Source organism: Haemaphysalis longicornis, unplaced genomic scaffold (genome assembly GCF_048455015.1).
Source record: "Haemaphysalis longicornis isolate Haplotype H1 unplaced genomic scaffold, Haemaphysalis longicornis Haplotype H1 scaffold_6, whole genome shotgun sequence".
Lineage (NCBI taxonomy): Eukaryota > Metazoa > Arthropoda > Arachnida > Ixodida > Ixodidae > Haemaphysalis > Haemaphysalis longicornis.
In genome coordinates, this window is record NW_027526407.1 from 31,254,815 (window position 1) to 31,278,850 (window position 24,036).

The 24,036-nt window shown below is 43.3% G+C and overlaps 2 protein-coding genes across 3 annotated transcripts in view; one reads left to right on the top strand and one right to left on the bottom strand.

Moving 5' to 3' along the window:
- LOC144142433 (multidrug resistance-associated protein 1-like) overlaps positions 1 to 24,036 on the bottom strand; it is a 131,223-nt gene that overhangs the window by 40,147 nt on the left and 67,040 nt on the right. For both annotated transcript variants that reach the window (XM_077673939.1, XM_077673938.1), the window contains exons 7-8: positions 2,076 to 2,201; positions 1,008 to 1,172 (exon numbers count right to left, since the gene is read on the bottom strand). In XM_077673939.1, coding sequence (XP_077530065.1) covers positions 1,008 to 1,172; positions 2,076 to 2,201 — 291 coding nt within the window. The remainder of the gene's footprint in view (positions 1 to 1,007; positions 1,173 to 2,075; positions 2,202 to 24,036) is intronic.
- On the top strand, positions 8,988 to 18,339 carry LOC144142434 (uncharacterized). The gene is made up of 6 exons (XM_077673940.1): positions 8,988 to 9,064; positions 10,321 to 10,446; positions 11,364 to 11,536; positions 11,832 to 11,890; positions 16,003 to 16,068; positions 18,106 to 18,339. The coding sequence occupies exons 2-6, from the start codon at positions 10,354 to 10,356 to the stop codon at positions 18,282 to 18,284; spliced, it is 570 nt and encodes a 189-aa protein (XP_077530066.1). The 5' UTR covers positions 8,988 to 9,064; positions 10,321 to 10,353; the 3' UTR covers positions 18,285 to 18,339.

The following is a 24,036-nucleotide window of genomic DNA, read 5'->3' on the forward strand; positions in this document are numbered from 1 at the left end:
GGAGGCTTTCTGAATGCCTCCTCCCAGTGATGATGTTGACAGTTTTGATTAAATGGTGTTCACGTGGTTTCCCTGTTTTAATCGCTTACGGATCGGGAATTTGTCGCTTTGCTTCTGTCCGCCGCAGACTAGGTTTGTGCGCGGGTGCACACGGCCAGCGCCCTCAAATAATAAAAGTTTCGCTGCCTCTATCACTCAAAAGAATAATATACACCCAATCCATGCTGCCGCTGATGACACATGGGACCTAATTGTGGCGCTTTATTAAGCAACTGGAACGCAAACTTAGGTCTGCTCTGCTCAACGAGCCATGGAACAAAGAATGCTAGGGTTAAAATGGGACAGGAAACGAACTTCCTGGATGAGGGAACAAACTAGAGTATAAGTTATTGTAAGTCTAAAAAAATAAATGGGCTTGGGCTGGCCATATGTAGTGACAAAAAAAATGACAACCGGTGGGCCATTGGGCTGAGCGGATGCCAAGAGACGACGGGTCTAGAAGAACGGGAAGGCCAATAACACGACCGAGGGAAGAAAGGGGGAGATTCAAGGCAAATAATGAACTCGAGCCGCGCAGGGTAGGAGTGATTGGAGGTCATTGCAAGAGGCCTTCGTCCTGCAGTGAACTTGAGTTAGCTTGCTACGACGACGACGACGACGACGACGACGACGACGATGATGATGATGATGATGATGGGAATAATTACTTCATTTCAGAATGGCTCAGTTGAACTTTCCTCCTTGAAATACAATCGCTGCAGTTAATTTCATGCTACCTAAAAACTGCGAGCATTTTCACCACTAGAGAACTAATCGGCCACTCCACGCTGAGAGTTAGGATTACGCATTTGAAAATAATTTCATGTTACTAGTACACTCATTCTTTGCTATTTCACTTGAGTCTTACAGACTATAATCCCTTAGCCTTGCCCTTCATTTCTAATCACATTTTTGGCTCATTTTGAGGCAGTGAGGCAATGCTTTTTAGTATTTGGTGATTCACTTACTCTAGCACGACGGGACTGACGAAAATAAGCAGGCAGGCAGCGAGCTTGTGGAAGCCACTTATTATGAGATCAGGCAGAAATGTCCGGAACAGCGGCATCATAATGTCGCGTTCTGATACTGCAGTGGGAGCGCCATCGACTGCGGCGTCTGATTTCGTGGTATCCCTGTAAAGAGCAAAACCAATTACAATTTAAGCAAGGGTTATAGCCATCTATAGTTGATGGAATGGTAACATTTCAAGGAATGAATATAGGCTAGTTGTGTGATACCGACGGGAAACAACAACTTTTCCTTTTAGCACGTGGTTGACGAAGTGTTATCCCACTTTAAGAACAATCGGAGAAATTTGGATATGTTCTTTCTACAATGTTTACATGGCTTTAAAAGTTTACGAGCGGTCAAAAACCTTTTAAAACAGAAACACCTAAAATAAATGCTTAAAAACATGCCATGATTAGCTTCGAATGTGTAATTATAGGGAATCACAGAAACAGAAGCGGCTGGGTTCTTCATTACAAAAAACATTCCAACAGTCCTAAGCAGCTGTTTATGACGTCTAGAGTACTGAAAGATTTGATAGGAAAAAAGGCAGAATATAAAAAAATGTTACGCCAAAACCTTTGCAGTCTACATATCAATGAATAAGGCTCATTTTTTGAATGCCACCATGAAGTGCTCTTTAAAGGTCACAAATGGTATTCTGGTCCTAAAATTCTTTTGAGCTTATTACAACAAATATTTATTTGAAACCCTCCATTTGTCCCTGTGTCTTTAACATGTACCTACACCCATACATTTTTTGGCCGACTACCACATTGTTGGAAACGGACTCGGAAAACATTAAACTGAAAATACGTAGTGCATATTATGCTTGCGCGCACTTCTAGCAAGTTAAGATAATTTGGATCGGATCAGAATGCACATCTGCTCTATTTAGCGGCATTTCTTTTCTGTAAATCGTTCAGCGCATATCATGTACTTACTACAAACACCCATACCTCTGCACATCTTCTGAATTATCAGATACAATAACGCAGACCCGAGCCAATTAAAACTTCGTAACTCACTTTTTCTCGTTGGTTCCGCGATACAAACGGTCGAATCTCTTGGAAATGTCTGCCGTCGCATTTTCCTTGTCTAGTTCCCACATGTCCGACATCTTGAGTGGCTCCCTGTATCCTTTGAATATAATCCTGAAACAAAAGAATGGGAAGAGAACTTAGGTTACAATGAACAACCTGGTGTGCTCAATAGGAGTGCCACGGTCTCAACTGGCATTTAAAGATGAAACCTGTTACAATTGCACAAAGGGACAACATCCCCGGACTTTTAGCTGGAACCATCAGAATTTGAGAATCCCAGTACTGAAAATAATCGGAAATACGAAGTAAGTTTCTAGTTGTCTTTCTTTTAGCTTTGTTGTTAAACGTGAGCAATTCATTGCTCTAAGAAATCCACTTATGCAAGCGAACCGTGCAACACATAGGCGCCGTATTGAGCCGAACCGTAGTCCGAAGGTGCTACCTCACAGAGAGGGACACTGATCTCAATTTTTTGTATTCATTGCTTATAGATTTGCGTTACTTTGTCGAGGTCATGCATTTTGTAGCTATATAAGTAAGTCCATTTCTCGGGTTTGTTTGTTGCATGGGAGAAGGTAACTCCGCTGAAACAGAAAAGTTTAACATCATTTTCTTAAGTTAGTTGAGAGAAGCGCGAAAAATAAAAAACTCAGAAGCATGTGCACCCTTTGTCAGAATTTCCTATCCGGCACAAATATTTTGAGCCACATAAAATTCAAAGCAATATTTCAACAACCAAGTGGAACTGAAGAAGGAGGGAAATTGTCGTCTGGACAAAGTAGGGAGGAGTAGTGTCACACCCAGCTTTAGGGAAAAAACCTTCAGGGCTCAATTATTCAGCGAGATTGCATTTTGAATTCTTGTGGCCTATTTAAATTTTCAATGACCCAGAAAATTTTTATTGAGACCGTACATGCTCGAAAAATCGCGGGCCATCAAGCAGTGTCCCGATGTGTTCTTTTATCACGCCTTCCGTCAGCGCGAGGCATTTAAAAAAAATTGGGCCCATCTCCCCGCGAGGGGGACTCGAGTAAATGCGTCGCATAGGGGGTGGGTGTATTGCGTTAACGTTTAGTGTTTGGGGAGTTGGTGGTAGTGAATGCGTTGTATCAGCAGCTTCTTGACGTAGTTTGAATGAGTCAAGGTATAAGGCGCTTTCGTAGCCTCCCATTCTGCGTCGGCTTTGTGGCGCAGTGGGTAGAGCACCATGTACATTGCGTTCCGCCCGCAGTGTCGAGGGATCGAAACCAGGCGCCGGATAGTATTTTTTTTATATAGTGTAGGGGGAGGGGTGCGGACAATGACGGTGCGGACTACGACGGACGTCAACGCGGGTGACATCGTGAGTTACTGAAATGCTCTGCATTTAAAACGGTTGTCCCGGGGTTTTAGTACCGTGACTACATGAGACGACGACGAAGGGAGATGCTGGCAGAGCCCTTAATGGGCTTTGTGGTCTTCTTCGCTGCTGTTGCTGAGACTTCTCGCAAGTGAGTCAGCACTCTCATTTGCGTCCAAGCCTTCGTGCGCAGGGCACCGTGTAATGTTGGGTACACCGTTTAGCTTTCTTGGGATGTTCTTGAGCCGCGCTGTATTAAAACCTAAACAGACAAGGAAAAAGCACACAAAAACGTAACGATGCGCGATCTCTTGCGATGATATGTTTGGAGCCGATGGGTATCATCCCGGCAGTGATGTTCTTTATGGCTTTGGTCGAGTCCGTTATGATATTTCATCTTCTCCTGCTGTTCGCCTAATCTCCCCATCTGATAGCCATCAGAATAGCACTAGTTTCGTCTTCCTCAGTGCCCTGTCTTCTAAGAATGGCGTAGTCTACGGGAGAACCTTTGAAGTCGACAACTGCTGCAGTGGAACAGCTGTGGGTCCCCTTACTTGCATCAGAGTAGGCAGTGTTCATGATTTCCGAAATTCCGTCTTAGAAAGTTCGTTCTTGCTATTCTTCTGTCGTTGTGGAGGGTCTTTTACATGTTTTGGGGTATATTTAGCGTTTTTATTCCTTTCCTTTGGTATGGTGACAGTTCTGTCGCTCTATTCAAAAATTCTTTTTCTGGGGGGGAGCCAATGTTGGATTGGGTGGCTCGATCTGTGCGGGTTTTCAGTAGTCGTTCTTTCTGGTTTGCGAACACTGCATCCCTCATTTCCTCGAAGGTGGTACACACTCTGAGATCGAACAGCTTTTGATTAGCTGTGTAGATGGGGAGGCCGAGAACTGTTTTATAGGCCGTTATAATTGTCTCGGTGTTTACAGCAGAGCTTTCTATGGCTAGGTTCCAGCAGATCGTCTCCGGCAACATAGCGATGTAGACAAGAATCGCAAGCGAGCGTAGCGCCACTTTGCGGCGACCATTCAAATACCCGAGATTGTAAAACTGCGCCACATTTTCAACGTAATTATAAACTCATAAAAAATAAAAGCATGTCCTAGTGTCTTTATATTTTAATATAGGACGTCCTATATTTTCTCTGGATGAATTTATTCCCAGCAATGCAGTTGTTTTTAGAGGCGCAGCCGACTTTTACGAGATTGGTGTAAGCTTGGTCTTTGTGAGATGGCTTTCCCACATTGAGTGTTGCACAGTGAAGCACGTCCATCTACGGAGGGAGTGTGATTATAGAACGTGGCTTTAACTCTTGTTTTATTGTAACTATTACAAAACCAATTATAAGACAATCAGCCACAAAGACGAATCTAACATTAAGTCGAGTTTCATTTCCTTTTCTAAATTACATAGTTCACAATGAAGTGGTAGATATTGTTGAATTCTCGTCTGCTATCAATACATTGGATTCTACGGGAAATAAACGGACAGCCCCATGTCTGTCCGCCGGAATGTAGCTCTAGTTTGTCAATGTTTCCTTCAGGTAAATAACCAGGGAGCATTCTCAATCGCAAATAATCTCGAATTACAAACAGGCGTGTATTGCTTACTGCACTCGTTAACCTCGACTCGATCAAAGCATATTGTCGCTCACGTTGAGGCTCGGCACCACAGCTTTGCTGGACATCCTTGTTCGCAGACTGGAAAGGCACTGAATTTTTTTATGACGCCGCACACATTATGGCCAGCAATAACAGATTCTCTGTTAGAGGTGCCTCCAACCTTCGCTAAAAAAGCGTCCAATCGATCGTCGAACCTTCAAAGACACCAATCGCAAAGAAAGAAGGAACCGATGTGACGATTTTTCGCGCTCTACGTAAACGCATCTGCGAATGATCTAAATGGATACGAGGTTTATGAGATAGAGGTATACTATTTTACTCATGATCGATGGTTGTTTTGTCTTATGTAGAACCGTTCCTTTTTCGTGATTTTAAAGTAACCGTTTTGACACAATAGAAGCCCAGTTTCGCGAACGTGCCTTGTATCTAGAAATCTTATCACAGCTTTCCTGTGGACCTGCCGGTCTAAGGAGAAATACATTAGTTTTCTGATAGGACACCATCGGCCCCACTAAGAAAGTTGTCGCTTCAAAACAGGCCCCAGTCCATGCCACCTGCAAAAGCTTACTTGCCGTCGACCTAGGACACTACATGACCGGCAGTACTAGTGTGAAGCTTTTAGAGCTTATTGGCGAAAGGCGGGTATGTATCAATAAAACTCCACTGAAAAAACGTGTATGAGACGTTGCACGCAGAAATAGAAAGGTGGTTTCGCCTTTCTCGGCTCTTTCGAATGCCACTGATGCAAGCATAGTCTGTGCTGCTTGAACACACCAGCCACTGTTTCCGCTATGCCACCGCCCAATCCTTGACTAACAGCAAACAGGAAGTTGCTAAGCTACGTGCACACTTGCGTCAAACTCTCCCGGCCGCCCGGCCGACGGCCGCCAGTGGCGTCGCGCTGCAGCCTTCCCCGGCAGCGAGGCGCGAAACCCCTGGCAGCCACCGGAAGGGCGGCACGACATGTTAAATGCTAGTGTGCACGTATCTCTGCGCGCAACCAAATGTTACGCAGTGCGTTCACATCATGATTGCTTTTCTTATCCGCCTGAATACCGCTTTAGCTGCGGTTGTTCCAGGGAAGTTACCTTTTCTACGTGCCTGTGCATCCTTACTCATTGTGTATTATGATGGCTAGAACAAAGTTGAGGCACTTTAAATTCAAATGCGTCCTGAGATATCATATAAATGACGTTATTATTATACCAGGGTAAGTTTTATTGAGGCCAACTGCATACGAAGCCGAGTAAACGTAAGCTTTGCGCCCCCCGAGAAATTTTGGCTTGATTCCTTTATTTTTATTCGGTTAGCAAGTTCGGCCTTACATTTATTATTTAAAGATCAGAAATTCTATGCTCCGTTGAAGATGATAATGAATCAATTGGACCCGCTGGGGATCCTAAACGTGCGCTGAAACTCCTGAGGAATGGTGTTCTTACTATTGCGCTCTACAAAAACTATACAGCAGCTGTGGCTTGAGATAACACCTTTGACCTTGCCTTGAAAATTTACTTGTTTCCTACACCCAATGACATTCCGTTTAAAATTCCTAAAACTGCTGCTAAGAAATTGCGGTTTTGTATAGCAACCTTTTGTGTACCTAACTTGCAGGACTTCTTTTAGTTTCGAGTAAGCGCGACAGGTACCCTCACACGGCAGGGAACAAAGAAACATTTTTTTGTTGTTACCGAAGGGTCGTAACAGAGATATCGTTAACCAAGGGTCGTACCTGCCACACGCGAACAACCGAGATACCATCCGAGATGCTCCGCTTCACGGATATAGCAGGTGCGCGGTTTTGAGTCATCCGTCTGTGTTTACCGCACTTCCTAGGACGTACCCCTTTGCAGACGAACAGTTCACATTTTATGTATCTATCGGTTGATACTGTAACATTGGGTACTATACCCTAGCCAAAGCACAATAACTACATCAAAAGTTAACTTTTTTTTCCATTCAATGGCCTTCGACAATGTTCTAAATTGCGAAGCAAAACCAGGTGCGTATTTTAAACTTGCTCAACTGTTCGTATTATTTGCAAGCAACGTTTTCGAATTGTCAATTATATGCTACAAAAGAGCATTGTTGCGCGATAACGATTACTCTATGTTTAGGCCACATAGGCTATGATTCCGATCACTGACGTGACTGACAGTCGCCTAAGCCAAAGCTCGTTTGTGCCGAAGACGCTTCCGAGGGTGTCTTTATTCGCAACTGATTACCCCCGTCAAGACAGAGAATGGACGGGGCTGAGCATTCATTCTTTTAAGCGCTGAAGAAACCCTTCTGCCTGCCAACAACAAGCCAAGAGACCCCAAAACTATTTATTTTTATCATTTCCATTTACGGCAAAAACCCTCCTCCATTTCAAGGGGGATGGACACACTAGCAATTGATAGGGACGGCTCAATTATTTCCGTATTTTTCAAACAGCTGTACAAACCTCATTCTCTAAGCATGGGCTCACATAACTCGGTTCCCTCAAGCGGCCAGGCCGGGCCTCATAAACCTACGCGTCGCTTTTAGTGTTCTCGTAAATCATATTACTGTGTTCACCTGCTCCATAGCTTCCTCGTAATTTACATCTCGTTACTTTCCGCCCAGGTAATCTTTACTGTTTCATCCTTTTCTTTCGGACGCCATCGATAGTTCATTGGCTCTCAAAATATGTACTTTGTAGTCCCCCATCTCGTATTCTTTCCCAATTAAGTGTCCGCCATATGTCTCCTTACGGATAAATGTAGCTACCTCCAACCAAACGGAAAAATCCTTAACATGCATTGAGACACAAATACCATCAATCCTAATTTCAGCTACATATTTGGGTACATCACGCGCAATTGTGAATACTTAAGTTTCACCCCCTCCACCAAGCATGGAACGTGGAAGTATAGGTAGATTTATGAGCGATCACACATACCGCCATCGCAGAGGAATTTCCGCGGCACGTTTTTACCTAGACAAGGACAATGACATGCCACAGCGACAAACATTACCAGTTCTACAACGTATCGCTCACCCCAGGGCATAGACTAGTAATTCATGAGAAATTACAGCAATTTAGCTCTGATTTGTAACTAAACTCGAGGATGTTCCGGTTTGTTTTGTATAGTAGAGGCGCACAGCGACAGCAGTCCAATAAAGGTGCACTAAAATGATGCTAGCAGGAAGTTTCTAGCTTTCATGCTTCTTGGCATGTTTATATTTTCTTTGCATGCCACGTGCTTCACTTTTTTATGCGTTGAAGCCAAAGTTATCTCCGTAAACATCTGTACGTCCTTGTCTCCGTTAGGATAGCCATGTTTGTGCAGACGCTCCAAAAATTTTGTTTTCCACTGAGGTGAAATTCTTCGTGCTCTTGGTATTCGCTGTGTGCTATAAAATCCGATCCACGGTTAATAGAGCAAAATTTGTGCACACATTCTTCGGACACCCAAGAAAACATCAATGCAAGGATAAAAAAAACAATAGTGTGGCACTTAAAAATTGCAGCACCTACGCGGACGCATAGTCTGCACACGGCGATAGCGTTGAGCCCTGTCCGTAGCCTTTCGGATCAACATCCTGTCCATTACTGTCGCTTTCAAACCACATGGGGACACTTGGCCTCGTATTGGCCCTTTTAGACGCGCAAGTCACAAGGGCGGCGGAAATCAACGCCTCAATCTTTTGAAGACCAGTTTTTGGTTGTACCTCTATGGTGCAGTAAGCTTGAAAAAAAGGAAACTACATCATAACATTTACATAGTGATATTTAGGCTGCAAAAATAGGTTCAAATTATACGGGGTGGTAAATTTTCTTTTCCGGCTCTAAAGGGGAAGAAAATGAGCCTTGATGGCAACCACCGTTTATGTGAATTATGAACGACAGGATATGCCTCCTTCCTCCCTTAGGGCTAATGTACATAAAACGTGAACTTTTCGAGTCAGTCATGCAGTTCCGCGTTACAACAAACTAACCGGACAGCCCACGTTACAGCAAGGCCAGGCGAACCAATCGTCCGAAGGGAAGGTAGGTTGTGGTGGTTCATCGTGTCCAACAAGGACTGCAGAGAGCTGTTTCAATGCTCTGTATGTGCTAGATAGAGACACATAAGTTTCCTTTGTAGACATGCCCATACTGACGGTCTTTCAAGATATGCACATGACGTAAACTTTACAAGTTTGTTGTATACGTCTTTGGAACACTTTTTTCTAGTTTGGTGCTTTCTGTGGATAAAAAACTCCAATTGGCGGCATTCTGATTTTGATTTTCTTCGTAATTTCTGTCTGCTATTTTTTCGACCTGTGTCATAAGCGTGTATGCTCCTAAAAAACCATTTAGTTCTCAACAACTAAACGGTTTTTCCAACTAACGGTAGATACGTAAACATAGAGATTGTTCGTCCAAAAAACCAACAACCTAAAAGATAATATCTTCAAGCCAAAGGTTTTTATAGAGAAGGTTTTGAAAAACGGTGTCCATTTAGTTGTATTTTGCAGAATCATGTTATTATATAACGAATAAACCAACATCTTTAGACAAGGGTATGTTTACAATTAATTGTCGATTTGCATATTCAGTTAATGAATAGATATTACTGAAACACTTCATCTCGTTCAGAGTTCAGGACGCCTTAAAAGTACCCAGAGAACCAATGTATTAAACAGAGCTTCACGCGTTTTATTGCATGTTCAGCTACCACTGAGAAGTGCATCTTGAAAACTTTGTTATTTTCCAGCAGATATTTAGGAACACGTTTACAATTTTCTGATCATTTAGTTTTGCAAGTTATTTTAAACGATTGCCTAACAAATTGCTCCGCACCAATAACTTTGACTGGTAGAAATAATGCAGACCGAGGTTCCAGTTGTTTTACCTTGATAATAGCAGCTAGCTTTCCTGAAGAAGAACTTGTTTGACATTGTAAAGGTAACGCTGGTGCGAAGGGCCATCAAATAGCGACAACAGCACCTATACTGCATGGGCGTCAATTATATTGCTTATCATTTGTGTTTACACCATGCAAATGTTCCTGGTTATCTGTTGACTTTGCACCCTTACACGCCAAGTTTTTGCTCCTTTCTTTACGCTTTCTCCTAAGTCATAGTTGTACACCGCTTCATTTATCAGGGCGATACCCACGCAATTCACTAGACGCAAGGCAGCATTCAGCCTGCACACTGTCCATTTCTTACACATTTATACCTGGATAAGCGGCAAAGCGAAAGGGTATGCAACTGGCCCAGAGATAGTGTGATGGATTTTTAAATGTCCTGCTTTCGCAGGGACTGAATATCCGTGGAATACGCAGCGGCAAAATGCAGCCTTTTATCAAGTTGGGCGTCATCTTATCATTGGTCGCAATGGCCTTCGGGGCTACACCCAGCGGACTATCATGGGACCTGTATCAGGTAAAGGAGGACTGAAAATTTTAATACCTCTGCTCCCGGTGCCGTATACAATGAGGAAATCTGAAGTTTATTGTGGTCATATAGAGATCAGTGAATAGACGTGGAAGAGAGTTTTAATTTCTAGTGGCGCTAAATTTGACCAGCTTTAGTTTCTAGCTAAGTGCTGTTTAAAATAATAAAGTGTCCAGTTCCGTGCACAAGTCTTACCTTTGAATGTATAGAAATGGGATAAGCTTTATCTAGATCATTCTCTTGTAAATTTAAATTCTTTTATGTTGCTCAACGACACAAACCCCGTGTCACGCTTAATTTGTCGCACTTCTGCCACACAAATCAATGCCCTAATAACAAGGGTTCGCTGAGATTGAGACCCGAATCTCGGTCTCTGAGCCTTGAATTGAGAGGCGCCCCGCAACGTTATCGGTTTGTCTTGCCTCGATTAGGAGCGTTAAGGGCTGACTCACGTAACCTTAAATACGAAAAAATAAACCAGTTTAAGGTGGCCCACACCAGTGCCGCGAACCCTGGTAGTGCTACTAGGAGCAAGTTTTATGGAGGCTATCTTAGCTTAGAGTAAGGCCGCAATGACTATGTCTGTTCTACAGGATGTTTGTTTTATAACTGATAAAAAACATTTTGCAGGTTTGAGGCAATATCATAAATCATAGGAAACCAAGCGAACATCATTGATCATAAATAGGCTGTGATAATAGGTAAACCTAGCAGACCTTAATGCTCAGAATCTGAAACGCCGTTGGTATTTTAGGTATAGATGTTTCGATGCATTTTAGTAGCACTCACCCCAAGACAAATAGAGCATTTATGATACATTTCCTGCAGAACTTTTATCACGTGTAAACTTAGAAGATACATGTATAAGGGTGCATCAACTTCCAGGTTCATTTCCTTGTTTGCAGGACACTCAATACCGCCCCATTCTGGTGTACGAGTGCTATCGAACTGGGGTCACAATTGAACCGGAAGGTACCGTAAACTTTACTCTCCTCTGGGACAGAACGCAGAACTCGAATGGCAAAGGCGCTGGAACCACGTGGATGGCACAGAAAGGCACTCCAGACAGCTACTCAACGTAGGTACCATGGTTCATCCTCTCACCGGACATCTACTTTCATCCATGTTGAAATTTCTCATCTAGTCTCTAGCACTGTCACAATCACACAAAGACGCCTAATAAGTACAAAAACGAATTGCCTATTTTCTTTTGAAAAAATGTTTCAAGCTGAGGTGAGGGGGCTATGTTCTTTAAAAGTCAGTTTAATTCTCGGCAATAAATTCTCCTTTCCAACAGATTTTGCTTTCATCTAAAAACTCAGAAATCTTTCCTCAATGTGTCTTATGTAAGAGTTATGTAAACTTCTTTGCAGAGGAACGTTTGACTTCACATACGACGATCAGAGCTCTTCAATTTTGTTACAATTGAACGGTAAGTGCCTATACTAAACGTGGCTTTAGATGAAAAAGTGTTTCAATGCAGTCTGGTGCAAGTGAGGCACTATAGGTAGGACAACACTTAATACATGACGTTTTAAAAAATTATCCAGCTCTTCCTAAAAACTAATACAATAAACATGGGTCCCAAAACTCTCCCCTCAAAGTTTTAAGGGTTTCATGTCTTAACATTGATATTACTCCCATGAGCCTTATATCATTCAATGCAGGACGGACGCCCGTCTTGTTGACTTGCAAATGTATCAATCCTGCACTATCCGAACTCATTTTCTTCTCTTCATTATTTTTCTCCCGTCACCTCCTCTTAGTTCTGTTTCCCCAAAACCAATTTGTTTTCCGAATAGTCTCCCTATCAGTCCACCGCGCTGTACGCTCTGCCTAACGGTAGTTTTTAACGCGATAACGTTATTAGGCTATTTTTTTTATTTCCCAGTGGATGCTAGCCATCCGCTATCAGCCGTGCTCATCAAGGGTCCGCGCCAATACGTCATCGCTGCCACCCAGGAGCTACGACTGCGGCAGTAATGTGCGAAGGGTCTCCTGAATGTAAAATATACTAAACGTGATTAGCTGCCACTGAACTGCACGCACACATGGCCCAGCCACCGCTGGGCGATAAGGCGCCGGCGGGCTGCTTTTAAGTGCAGAGCACTTTAGGGGCTCGCCTAGTCGTCGTAGCTCGCTCGCGGACCTGAAGTAGAGCCCCATGGCGCTCCGTTGCAGCGGCGTCCCACACAGGATTCGAAAACCAAGCGGTTTATATAGTCATAAGCGTTGGAAAGTCGTGAACCGCTTTCACTTGTCATACATTTCCCCGTTGTTTTGCGCAAAGGAAATTGTAGGTACATTTGAGGCAGAATATACATAGTTAACTGCCAGCACCCGCTTTTATTTAATTAGGAACGCTCGTTGTATTCGTTTTCACGATGAGAAAAAAAAGGCGCTGACGGCGCTGGCACGTGCGGAAGAAAAGCAAGCATAAAAAGAACAGATTTCCCGCTAGCACAGTTTCAGGCAGGGGGCGCCCGAGCACTGCGAAGGCGGGAAACTTGAATTGCATTGGACAAACCCCCGTTCCATTAATCAAGACGGAGTGAAGCAGGGCGGAGCAGAGAGTGATTGGTGGTAGCAGGGAGCGGAAGTGGCACTACAGCCCATTGTGGCGAATCGCTGCTCTTCCTTTGCGACAGCTTTAACATTGACTGGAACGGCTTTAATTTTCACCCTCGCATCGCCCGGGGCACCCCAGCAGCAAAGTTACGAACAGGCGAAGCGTTAAGAAAGAAACCACAGCTTGCGCACCGGCGGCTGAAGTTCATCACGACGCCATGAATGACCTTGGGAGATGTAGCCTAGTAGAGCGTTCGCTCTAATGATACCAAGTCTAGAGTCGTCTCATCATACAAATTTTAAACTACTTTTTGATATTCCCGCCCTTCCTTCTCGGCCGCACGCTATGTTTGGCATACGACAGATCGTCCCAAACCATCAGGATAGACGTTACTTAAAACAGGTACAGATGTCGTCCCAGAGATCACTGACCTAAGAATGCTCGGCATGGGTCTGATTTCATTGAGTTATTTTCTGGGATTATTATCTCGGGTAATTAGCTTTTTGACATGTGTGTTCTATTTGGAATTGAAACATATATTCAATGCACTTTCCCCCTACCCATTATACTTTGGTGGTACTGGAAGGGTGTATATGAACGGGCCCGTTCAATGAAGCCGCTGAAATAGACAAACTCGTTACCAATTGTCCACATTATTGAACCCCCAACCTACAGAAGAGCAGGAATAAAAGAAGATAAAACGATGAGACTCATGCAGCCGCCCATCATGAGCCGGATATCGCACAGCTTACCGTACCGCAAACGTACCTGCACTGACAAAAACCGAACAAATGCTTTCACCAGGAAAGCATATAAGGCGGTCCCCCAACTTGCCACTTTTACAGTTAGACTAACTCACAACCAGTGGACCACAAGGGTAACAACACAGATACCTAGAGACGGGTGCAGGAGAAACGGGGGGCCATTAATTCGATGGATGGGAGATGTAATAAAATTAGAAGGAAAAGATGGGCTCGGGCCGCGAAGGGCAGGAGTGGATGAAGGGAGAAGCCATCGTCTTGGAGAGAACCTAAATAGGGTTAGAAGTACAGTGAATTGGGCGAGTTGGTATTTGATCCATACTATAACTGCTCAGTGACACGAGGACACAGAAAAATGCACAAATAATACAGGACCATGTCTTCATTAAATAGGCTGCTGATAAAGATCAAGAAAATATCGTCGAATTGTTTCTTTATAACATCTTTTAAGAAATTGGAGAAATCACTCTACTAGTACCAAGGGAGCGTCTGGGAAAACAAAATTGGTACGTTCGATTGTATGGAAAACAGGTACCCCCACCCCGTCCCCATCACTGGGTTCCAAAATCGTGAGAATAAAGTATACACCGACTCTGAAATGTACGAAAATACGCGGCAGTAATTTTCGTAATTGACTCTTTTGGTAATATTTGTGATTCCATGACTATCTATATACAGGAACGAAGGAGAAGACGTTTGAGCTACCGTCTAAGTCACCCGGCTAGCGGTAGTATCGAATAGAAGCGTAAACAACCTTACAGACTCTCAAAAGGCAATAGACTTTTGCTGCAGGCAGAATACCTAACGCTTCGGTAAGATACCCCGTCCAAAATGAAGAAAGTTAACAACGCAATCTATACACCCGAATACAATGGTCTGAAAGAAAACGAGTAACCAACCAAGAGCCGTGCGACGCACATACTGTGCTCCTCGCGACCACGAATGCCGCACTCTGCTCCCCGAAAAACATTCAGAATGGCTACACATAGAAGGGGGTCTCAATAGCGAGGAATCACAACCTCTGTCGGGTAAACCAACGAAAATATCTACAATTATATGTGTGGGCGAAGTTGTTCGAGGAGACGTCAGACATTAGGTTAAGGCCAGGCTATATTCGGGGAAATATCCACCCTCTTCCACTCAACGTAGACATGTCCGACGGTATGCTCATGGGAAAATAACTGAAATATTACATATTCCACTTGTATCAAGACACGGGGGGCAGGTTTGACCATCTCTTTGCTTCAAGACCAGCGTGAGCTGATTAAGAGGGCAAGGAAAGCCGCAGCTAAATCTGGGGCCCTGGACTTCAGGTTCCAACCTTGACCTGCTTGCAATCTCTTTACCCCCATTTCTAAATTGCAACTAATTCTTGCTCAACAAACACGTTCTCTCTCTCTCTCTCTCTCTCTCTCTCTCTCTGTCGTGGCAAAAAATCAAAACTGTTCAGTCCGCCCAAGGCATTATCGAATGAACACTTTAAAACAATGACACTCGCCTTCTTGCTCAAACTAACCGCCGTTGTCGCAACCTTTCCCGCTCACTTCTTAAGCCACAGAAGCGCAGGGGGCCTGTGTGTCTCCTGGGTCATGGAGATCAAAACACCCCTGCTGCTTGTCTTTCTCTCTTCAATGGCCTTCAGTGTTCGTAAAACACAGATCGCAAACCTAGCAGCGTCGCTCCAAAACCTTCCCTGACGTCGAAGTAACACTCTCGCGTCGTACATCTTAAGTCCAAAACGTGGATGTCGTCTGAAACTTCTTTCTCTTAATTTGAACCGACACGACTTCCACCCTGGTTTATTCCCTAATCCCCGACGTTCGTTTTACACCCTTAAGGGTAAATTTTGGCATGTTTTTCTATCGCTTGTTGAGTGGACAAATGTAGACACGTTCTGAAATTAGCAGGCGTAGTTTGTATGATTTCTCTCTCCTGACCCTTGTCGGCTAATCGGCTAAAAAGAACAGAACAAAGGAAAACTTAGTGTCGGCTAATCACGCTTTATATTATATGAAGTACAAGGACATTAATATGCAATTGACAACAGCTGTCTTTTATTTTGCTTTTTTTGCTGCGCCCTGTTATTATTTCAGATGCAGACATCCCTTTGTCCTAATCTGCCACTCTTCACTTATCGCATCCCAAGGCCTTCCATGTTTCCGACACCATGCTTGTTTACACAGTTGTTGGAAAATTTTCTATTATGTTCTGCAGATTTCCAGGAGCAAGTTGCAGAGCTTCTTTCACCATTCAATACCTTTGCTTACTACTTTCAGATAAGTGAGTATGCCGAATGCCTCTTTTTAAATATTTTCACACAAGTCAGTTGGATTAGTATGAGCATTGTTTCAGTAGAAAAGAACACACCTGCGAAAGTTATCAAATCTGAATGCTTTGTGATCTAATATAATTGAGGTTGATTGCTAGAAAATTATTACTCCCACTTTCCCCAAAATCTGAAATGAATTCGCGTTGTCAAAAGAATTTTTGTTGCGTGTACAAAATGGTGACTTCAGCTTCCTTTCCATGGTCCTTGTTATAGTCAATATCGGCTCACTCCTTTTGCAGTCGACGTTTTTTTTTTCCTAAAAGCTTGAGAAAGTGTACTCTAAATTGAAGAAAACTTGTGACTAGAATTTTATGCTTAAATTGAGGGGTTGACTTTAAAAAGTACAAAACCATTGAGCTGGTTTTACAAACATAACAGGGCCTTTCTAATAACAGGCCATTGTCACTCGTAAAAACCTAGAAAGCATAGCCGGAACTTTTTTCATGCAGTACATTTAACACAGGACGACTAATCTAATCGCGCCAGTGTGGTTCCCGCTAAAAAGAGATGGCACCGATCACTCTACATGCATGGTACCAACGCCGCCTGTGTAACATTGTCTGTCGCGTTAGCCGCTTTCCAATAGGAACAGCAGGGACGCCCGAGACACGCTCACACGGCCACCTAATCATGGACGCCTAGGACAGCCGCCTTGCGCAAACTCGAAGAACCTTGTATATCGCTTCTCATAGCTTCCGTGAAGGGGAGCTTTTCCCCGGGCAGTAGAACACCCACTATTCGCAGACACTACAGCGAATACAAACCAATACCTTTATTCACAAGTCACGCTTAGCAGTGACGTTTACAAATTACATACAATAACACTGCAAGCAGTGCAAAGAAACGTCCACGCTTTTCTACGCAACTTGGGAGTGCTGTACCAAACGCCTCCAGATGGCCGCCACCAACCCTACTACCTTTCTAGAAACATGGGAGGCAGTTCAGGCCAGCTCAACATTGGAGGACTAAGTAAACTTGGTCCGAAGAGCAAGGCAGGGTGCTACTGAATCTTAAGCCCTGGACAAGGAGCCCCACCCACAAGTCTCCCTCTAAAATTTCTAACCTCTCCTCTCCCCTCCAGTTTCTAAAATAAAGTTTTTTCTATTACTACTCAGATAAGCAGAACGGGGAAAGGCCAGTGAGCGGGGCAGGGCCGGAAGAGCAACAGGAAAGTGGCTATTTTCTATTATCAGCTGACGCAATAGGCAATGCTATAGAGACGGTGTTAGTGGTACCATGGCATAGCGACTACCACATTGCGTGCACAGGAACCACCGGTTGATTGCAGCTCGAGTCCTGGCGATCCCTGACTTACCTGTGGTCTTACTTTGTTGCTAGTGCACAGCGACTAAAAACTACGTCAGTCCATTATTAAATTTCATTTTTCTAAATGCATTGTATCGATTTTGTTTACCTTGCATGCAAAACTTATTACACGGCGTACACGTTGTTCCGATATTTCTTGAGTAGTTTTGAAGATTAGAATGTCGTCATCGAAAATGAAGTATACTAGAGTGTACTTAGTATGAATGGTATCATGCTCTTCGTTTGAAACTTTCCGCATGCATAAAAGTTTTAAACCATTATAAATAGTCAATGTTACGTATACTAACCGCCATGATCATGCAATATTAGACATCTTAGCTAACGCAGAAGAAGTAATATACATTACAATACACGCTCATCTTTTCAAACGTAACGAATGAACTTTAACCGTTTAATCTATTCCAACGTGATGAAAAAAAAATATTAGTTTTGCGATTTTAGAACTCTTGCTTTTTAGGGTCCAAGCCATTAAAACTCAGTGTAAAGAACGTGACGTTCATATACATATAAGGTCAAGACTGCATAACGTGAAGCACATTATGTGGCCAAACAGTGGGCTCAATTTTAACACAGACGACCCGCTTTCTACGTATGCCTACTCAAATGCAAGCACAAAAATGACGTGTAACTGCGATTTTGTGCCTGGCTATTTTTACCTGCAGCTATCACTAGTCAAGACAACCGCGTGGTGTACAAGATCTACGACGAAGATTCCTTCTGTGGAAACGCTGCCGCGTTGCTTAAGGTAGCCGACCCAAAACAGACAAAAGGATTCACTTTCGTGAGGGAAGTGCCGGAACCAACCAATGTATGCGTCAAGACGCAACTGTGTGCGCAATAGGTTGGAGGTATTAGCCGCAGAAATAAACACTAAGTTTATTCTTCTTCACACTCCATTTTCAAGCATCGTTTATTCATTCTTAGTCCTTCCAATTTAAAATGAACATCATGGGCTACATTGCCATTTTACAGGCTTCGAAAATTGGGGAATAATAAATTTTTCACTGCTTTTGACCAGGTGCGTCATAGAAACATGCAGAAATAAAGACACTTCTGAGGTAATATTTCTTCGGCTTCCCTCAACCTAGGCTACTGAACATACCCTTTGAGACGTTAAGAAGATCCACAAAAACTTTTTTCGTGAGTAGAGCTTTGCAAAGGTATAAAACTGACACAAAATCTTCAAAACAGGTTAACTAGGCGGCCGTGCACTGGTACGTGAAGGTGTGTGTTTCACAGTAAGATTTTGTTGTGATTTATGCACAGAAAAAAAGAGACCGCTTGAGCGTTGTGGCCGAAATAAAAATGTCGTGACTACATCTGATTTGTCCTTAACGTGAACGTACAGAACAAAACGTATTATTTGTGTGTGTGTGCAGGGGGGTTGGTGTGGGGGGCCAGGGAGTGTCATCGCACACGCATATTTCTTGGTGGCGGCGTTGGTCGCACAAAAAAGTGCCTGTGACGCCATAGGGCTTGGACTGAAATACCGAACGAGTCACTGCTGTTTTCTGTGTTTTCTATCTAGGTCTTTTGTTTAGAGTTATCGTTAAAATTTAAATTCATGTTCTTAAACGATGTAGCCTTTCTAACGAACCAAACATATATTTCTTGTTTTTATCCTGAAAAATGCTTCTCACAGATAAAACGACCTATCTCTCAAGGGTACCAACTTGCAATAGACTTGAATGGTACGTGCTGCGGCCTTAATGGCCAGAGCAAAAAGGCCAAAACAACGTTACCCAGTTTGTTTCCGTATAACGTTCACACAGCCTCCATTACTTTCGCATATGGGCTACAAAACGAAATACAAAAGACTTCCTAGCTACGTACACCGCGCGTATCATAGCTGGCATGCACCTTAAAACACAGGGCAAACTTTGGTCATGACAAACACCGTTCTGAGATTAACCGGCAGTGTCGGGGTAGTCACATTCTCACCTTCGAAAAGCATCGACAACATGCACGAATGCAAGACTCGGATTGAAGAAATTTCTCCATTGCAGAAAGCCACTTTTGAAAATAACAAAAAATGTACAGCGCACAAAGTACTTATTTTTCGAGTTGCCAGAAGACTGTCCTTTAAGTATCAACTCATCAAGTACGCACGAGCAGGAATATCTCTTGTTTTGCCAATAGTCGAGAGACACCTTCATACAGTACAGAACAAGGGAAACTCTCTCCTTGCTATATTTACTCTTGCTACACGCGACCAATCAAAATACCACCAGAGAGGCTCCCCTCATACTTCACGTACGAGCAATATTTATTTCACCCAGTTTATTTTCCGCAAGCTTTCGAACTGTACCCGCTTACGGAAAACAAAATGTATTTACAGTCTACATAGAAGCATATAGCAACAATGAATAATGTAAGCTACATTGAAGCACAATGACAAAATCAAGCATTAAGGAATATTCGGTGACTCTAGGCAATGCTATTAAGCAGCAAATGCTGCAGAAATCGGCCACTGTACTCTTATTGAAAATTTGTGTGACATTTAAAAAGTCGTTATAGCCTTCTCTAGTAAATGTGATACCCCAAAACTATTACATGCCCCCATTACAAACCTCCGGATAAGTAAAACGGTCGTCAAACAAACACTGAATTCTTGGCTAAGAAGTTGCTAATACAATTACTTCCAGCCGTCAAGCGCCTCTGTTCGGAGTAAGAATACATGGCACATGGTTTCTTCCCACTACAGTGCTTTAAAAACCACCCTAATCCAAAAACAAATCAACAGACGCAAAGATGTCTTAAACTACTGCGTTACTTAACAGCGTCTTACTGTGTATATTTTCCCCACTTCCCCTTCAGAAGTAAGCAAAGCAGACATTTTTGGTATAATTGAATTGTGCAATGCGGCTAAAAAGATGCCCATATAACCAAGGCACAATACAGACATTTACTATCAACTCTTTTTAGGCCAGACGTTTTTCCTTCTTTCTTAAAGTCTTATACGAACCAGATGAACTTCGCCATACCCTTCACTTCAACTCATCTCGTATTCGGAAACCAAATACAACACATGGTCATTTTAATACTTCAAGCAGGATGGTGGAAATCAACTACGTATCTGTCATTCCCCTTACCAGCCTGCATTCATAAGTCCACAATTATCCTTCCAACTCCACAAAGTGTGCAGGCAAGCTGTAGAGGCCTGTCATAAGTTTCCAACGACCACAAAGACCATTACTGTGGTCTTAGAAGGAATGGACTGGCATCTTTAAATGCGGATAATTTTCCCGCATATCTATTGCGTTTTTCTGTCAGTTGCTCGGTCATCAGACGCTTGTGATGAGGTCCACAAAGAAAGAGTGCGCACTACATGATGCAGAATAGAAAAAAATCCCGGGCCATCTCCACTAACGTGAAACCTGCTGAAGGGCGAGGCATGCAGTGTATAAGTGTATTCTTAGCGCCTTGGACTTTTTGCCAACGAGATGAAACTATTGGGGGGTAAAGGTATACAGATTTGCTGTAAAAGTCTCTTGTCTTTGAAGTACGAAGCCTTCTAGTGCGAGGCGTACACGAGTGTCCAAGTTTTTTTTTAGTACACGTTACGAATCGCTTCAGTACGAAGCGTAAACTAGTTACCCGGTGTTTTTTTAGTACGCGTTACGTTCTAGCACGAGGCGTGAACGAGTTTCCCGTTGTTTTAGTACCGTGAATAAATTAGACGAACGACAATTACGACCATGACGACGACTACGGAGACGGCAACAGCCACAGCCCCTACGGACCTTCGCCCCTGATATTTATTTCCGAGCCTTGAATGCACGCCCGACCAATTAATTTTGACCTCGACATCATTATACCCGGCCTCTCGGAGTCATGACAACAACCTGGGAAGAAAAGGTTTGGACGGCTAAGAGCGATGTTGATAGCGGGGACATCCTTTATACCTGCCGTGAGCCCGAGTAAATAGTTGTAGCACAAAAGCTGATCTATGCGAAACACAAAATTTCTTCCCGAGATTAAAGTCAAGGAAGCGGGTAGCCAATGACCAACAGCAGGAAACGTTGAAAGCATATTTCTTTATCAAGCATGTAGCAACCTCCAACTAGAAAGAAAACTGCGCTAAATAAATGATGTCATGCACGCGCAATGCTTTGCTGGTATAACTTAGATGAATTAGGTGGTCCGCACGCTATCAGTATGTTAAAGTGGAGCATACCCTGCATTGAGCCATGAGGTAACTTGCATTGATGAATGATTATATTTTGATCGAAAATCTTCCCAGAGATTCCGGACGTGTATTTGCACCCATCTAAAGAGAATGCATGCCGTCACAACATCCATCATCGGTTCCTCAAGGCAGTGTTTTCTCCACAGAGGGGATTAGTACATCGAGCAATGCAACAGATATCCTGTAACAATTAGCGGCCAAAAATGGGCGTTTTTGCTGTTTACTTTGATTCCAATCATCATGATGATGATAATCATCATAAACAACAAGAACAACAGCCTGTGTAAATCTACTGCAGGACGAAGGCCTCTCACATTGACCTATCCCGCTTGTGTCCTGCACTGCCCGAGTCCATTTTTTGCCTCCGAATTTTCCCATTACTTCTCTCCATCGAGTTAATAGCATTCCCCTCCTTGCAGTGCCGTCTCTCTGTGCCATCCTGTTGATCCGTTCAGAAAACCTTTACCGCGAACCCGGTAAAAAATTAATTTTACAGTGCTATCAGGATGCCGCTAGCTTTTATGTTGTTTCTTCGCATGCTTATATTTTCAACCTAGCACACGTGGCATCACTATTTACGGATTTCAGCCTAAATCGTATCCGCAGAAATCTGCCAGTCGTTGTCCGCGCTATCATGGCCATTTTTTGTAGCTCCTCCGCTATATTTATATTCTACGACGCTAAAGTTTTGCGTGGTGTTCGAATATTCTTTTGCTGCAAAATTGTCTACGTCTCAACGTGTTGATTTTCTGCACATTCTCCAAAACCCAAAGGACACTAAAGTAGTGTACGATAACAAAACAAAGCTGGCGCTTCTTACAAACAAAATACAGTGAAATAACGCGGTTAGACTAAGTTTATCGACGTTTTTCGCTCCAAGAACACCCACGCTGCTCCCGGCAGTCGGTGATGTAGCCGCGACTACGCAGTGAACTTCGATGCCACCAGTGCTTCCTTGTTTCATTTTACGATGGCATATACCCTTGCGCTTTGCCCTTGTTCCTCCCTTACTCCCTCTCCTTGTAACAAACGAGCGATTATACGGTTTAACTCCGCAAGCGCATGAGGCCTCGCCTTGACCTTGACTGAGCCTGAAAGTCAGCTTGACGCTAAGAGGCATTAAAGGAAAGGAATGGTTCCTGAGTTTGAGCGTGGAATTACAGAGCTTCCGCTTTAAAGTATAAGACCCACGCCAGCGACTAGAAGTTGCACGGCGATAACATCGCGCCAGGAAAGTTTCGAATAGGGTTGAGGCCTGTTCGGGCAAATTTGAAGGTCAATGCTGACATTTTTCCTAGTGTGTGTTTTTAGTTTGGACAGTTTTTAAATTAATGTTTATTCCTCCCTTGCAAAGGTAGGCGCAAACAGGGAACCAACGCCTCTTGTACGGGACGACCACTATGTAGGAAGCCCTCCAGGTGGAGTAACTTCCTGGGAATGAAAATGTTACATCCGCTGAAACTTTAAATACACAGGCGCCCTTGGAAGCTACAAATCGTCCTGAGAAACGTCGAAGCTGGAGAAAAATTTTGGAGAGGGGAGTTGAAAACGGAAAAAGCACTTCTCTGTGGAAGTCTCGCTATCAATTAATGTAACCAGCGGCCTAGCCGCTTGTAGCGCGGCAGCCAAATATTTAAATCCTCAAAGAGACGGACAAGTGGTTATGAACACTTTCGGGGAAGACCTAGGTGGACCAGATTTCTTCGAAGAACAAAACTTTATATTTACCGGAAGGGCAGTTCTAAAAAATACAAAATACGGGCCGCTTCCCAAAAGAGGCTTCGCGAGAAATATATGCGTACGTTCTAAGTAGTACATGAATGGCAAACGCAATTTTTCCAGAGTGACTTGATGTGCAAGTGAAATTTTAAATGTTTATCGAGCACCACACCTACGATTGTTGTGTATTCTGAAGGTTAGATAAAATGTGTGCCTAGGCGGAGACGGGGAACTGAGGTAATTTGCTTACGATGGGAATGAAAAATTACGAAACTGGGTGAAAAATTATGGAAATGGGAGGGAAAAATTATGAAAACAATAATATCATTTCAATGGTCCTCAACGTGAGTGTCTGAAGCAGAATAAAAGAAAGACGTAGGGATATCTAAAGCAGCCAAACGCGTTAACATGAGGCGAAATTTCGTCGTAGCGGATTGATGATTTCTATTTACTCAATCACACCTGTTTACCTTCCCTGAATAGTAAAACCCAATGCCTCGGGAACGTAGAATTTCCTCCCATTTCGAGCCGGACAAATATTGTGGCAATAAACTCATCACTGCCTGATTGTTTTCGTGTCTTTTCCATGCTACAGAGACACCTCATTCTGTTGCAAGCATTTTATTTCAGGGGTTCCTGTTCTCAATCAGCCAGTTCAGTTCTGAAAAAGGAACGCATTTCTTTT

Excerpts from the sequence above, each read along its gene's own strand:
- LOC144142434 (XM_077673940.1), top strand. The coding sequence starts at position 10,354 with ATGCAGCCTTTTATCAAGTTGGGCGTCATCTTATCATTGGTCGCAATG. Across the intron at positions 11,537-11,831 it reads ACTCCAGACAGCTACTCAAC|AGGAACGTTTGACTTCACAT; the intron begins GTAGGTACCATG and ends ACTTCTTTGCAG. Across the intron at positions 11,891-16,002 it reads AATTTTGTTACAATTGAACG|ATTTCCAGGAGCAAGTTGCA; the intron begins GTAAGTGCCTAT and ends TATGTTCTGCAG.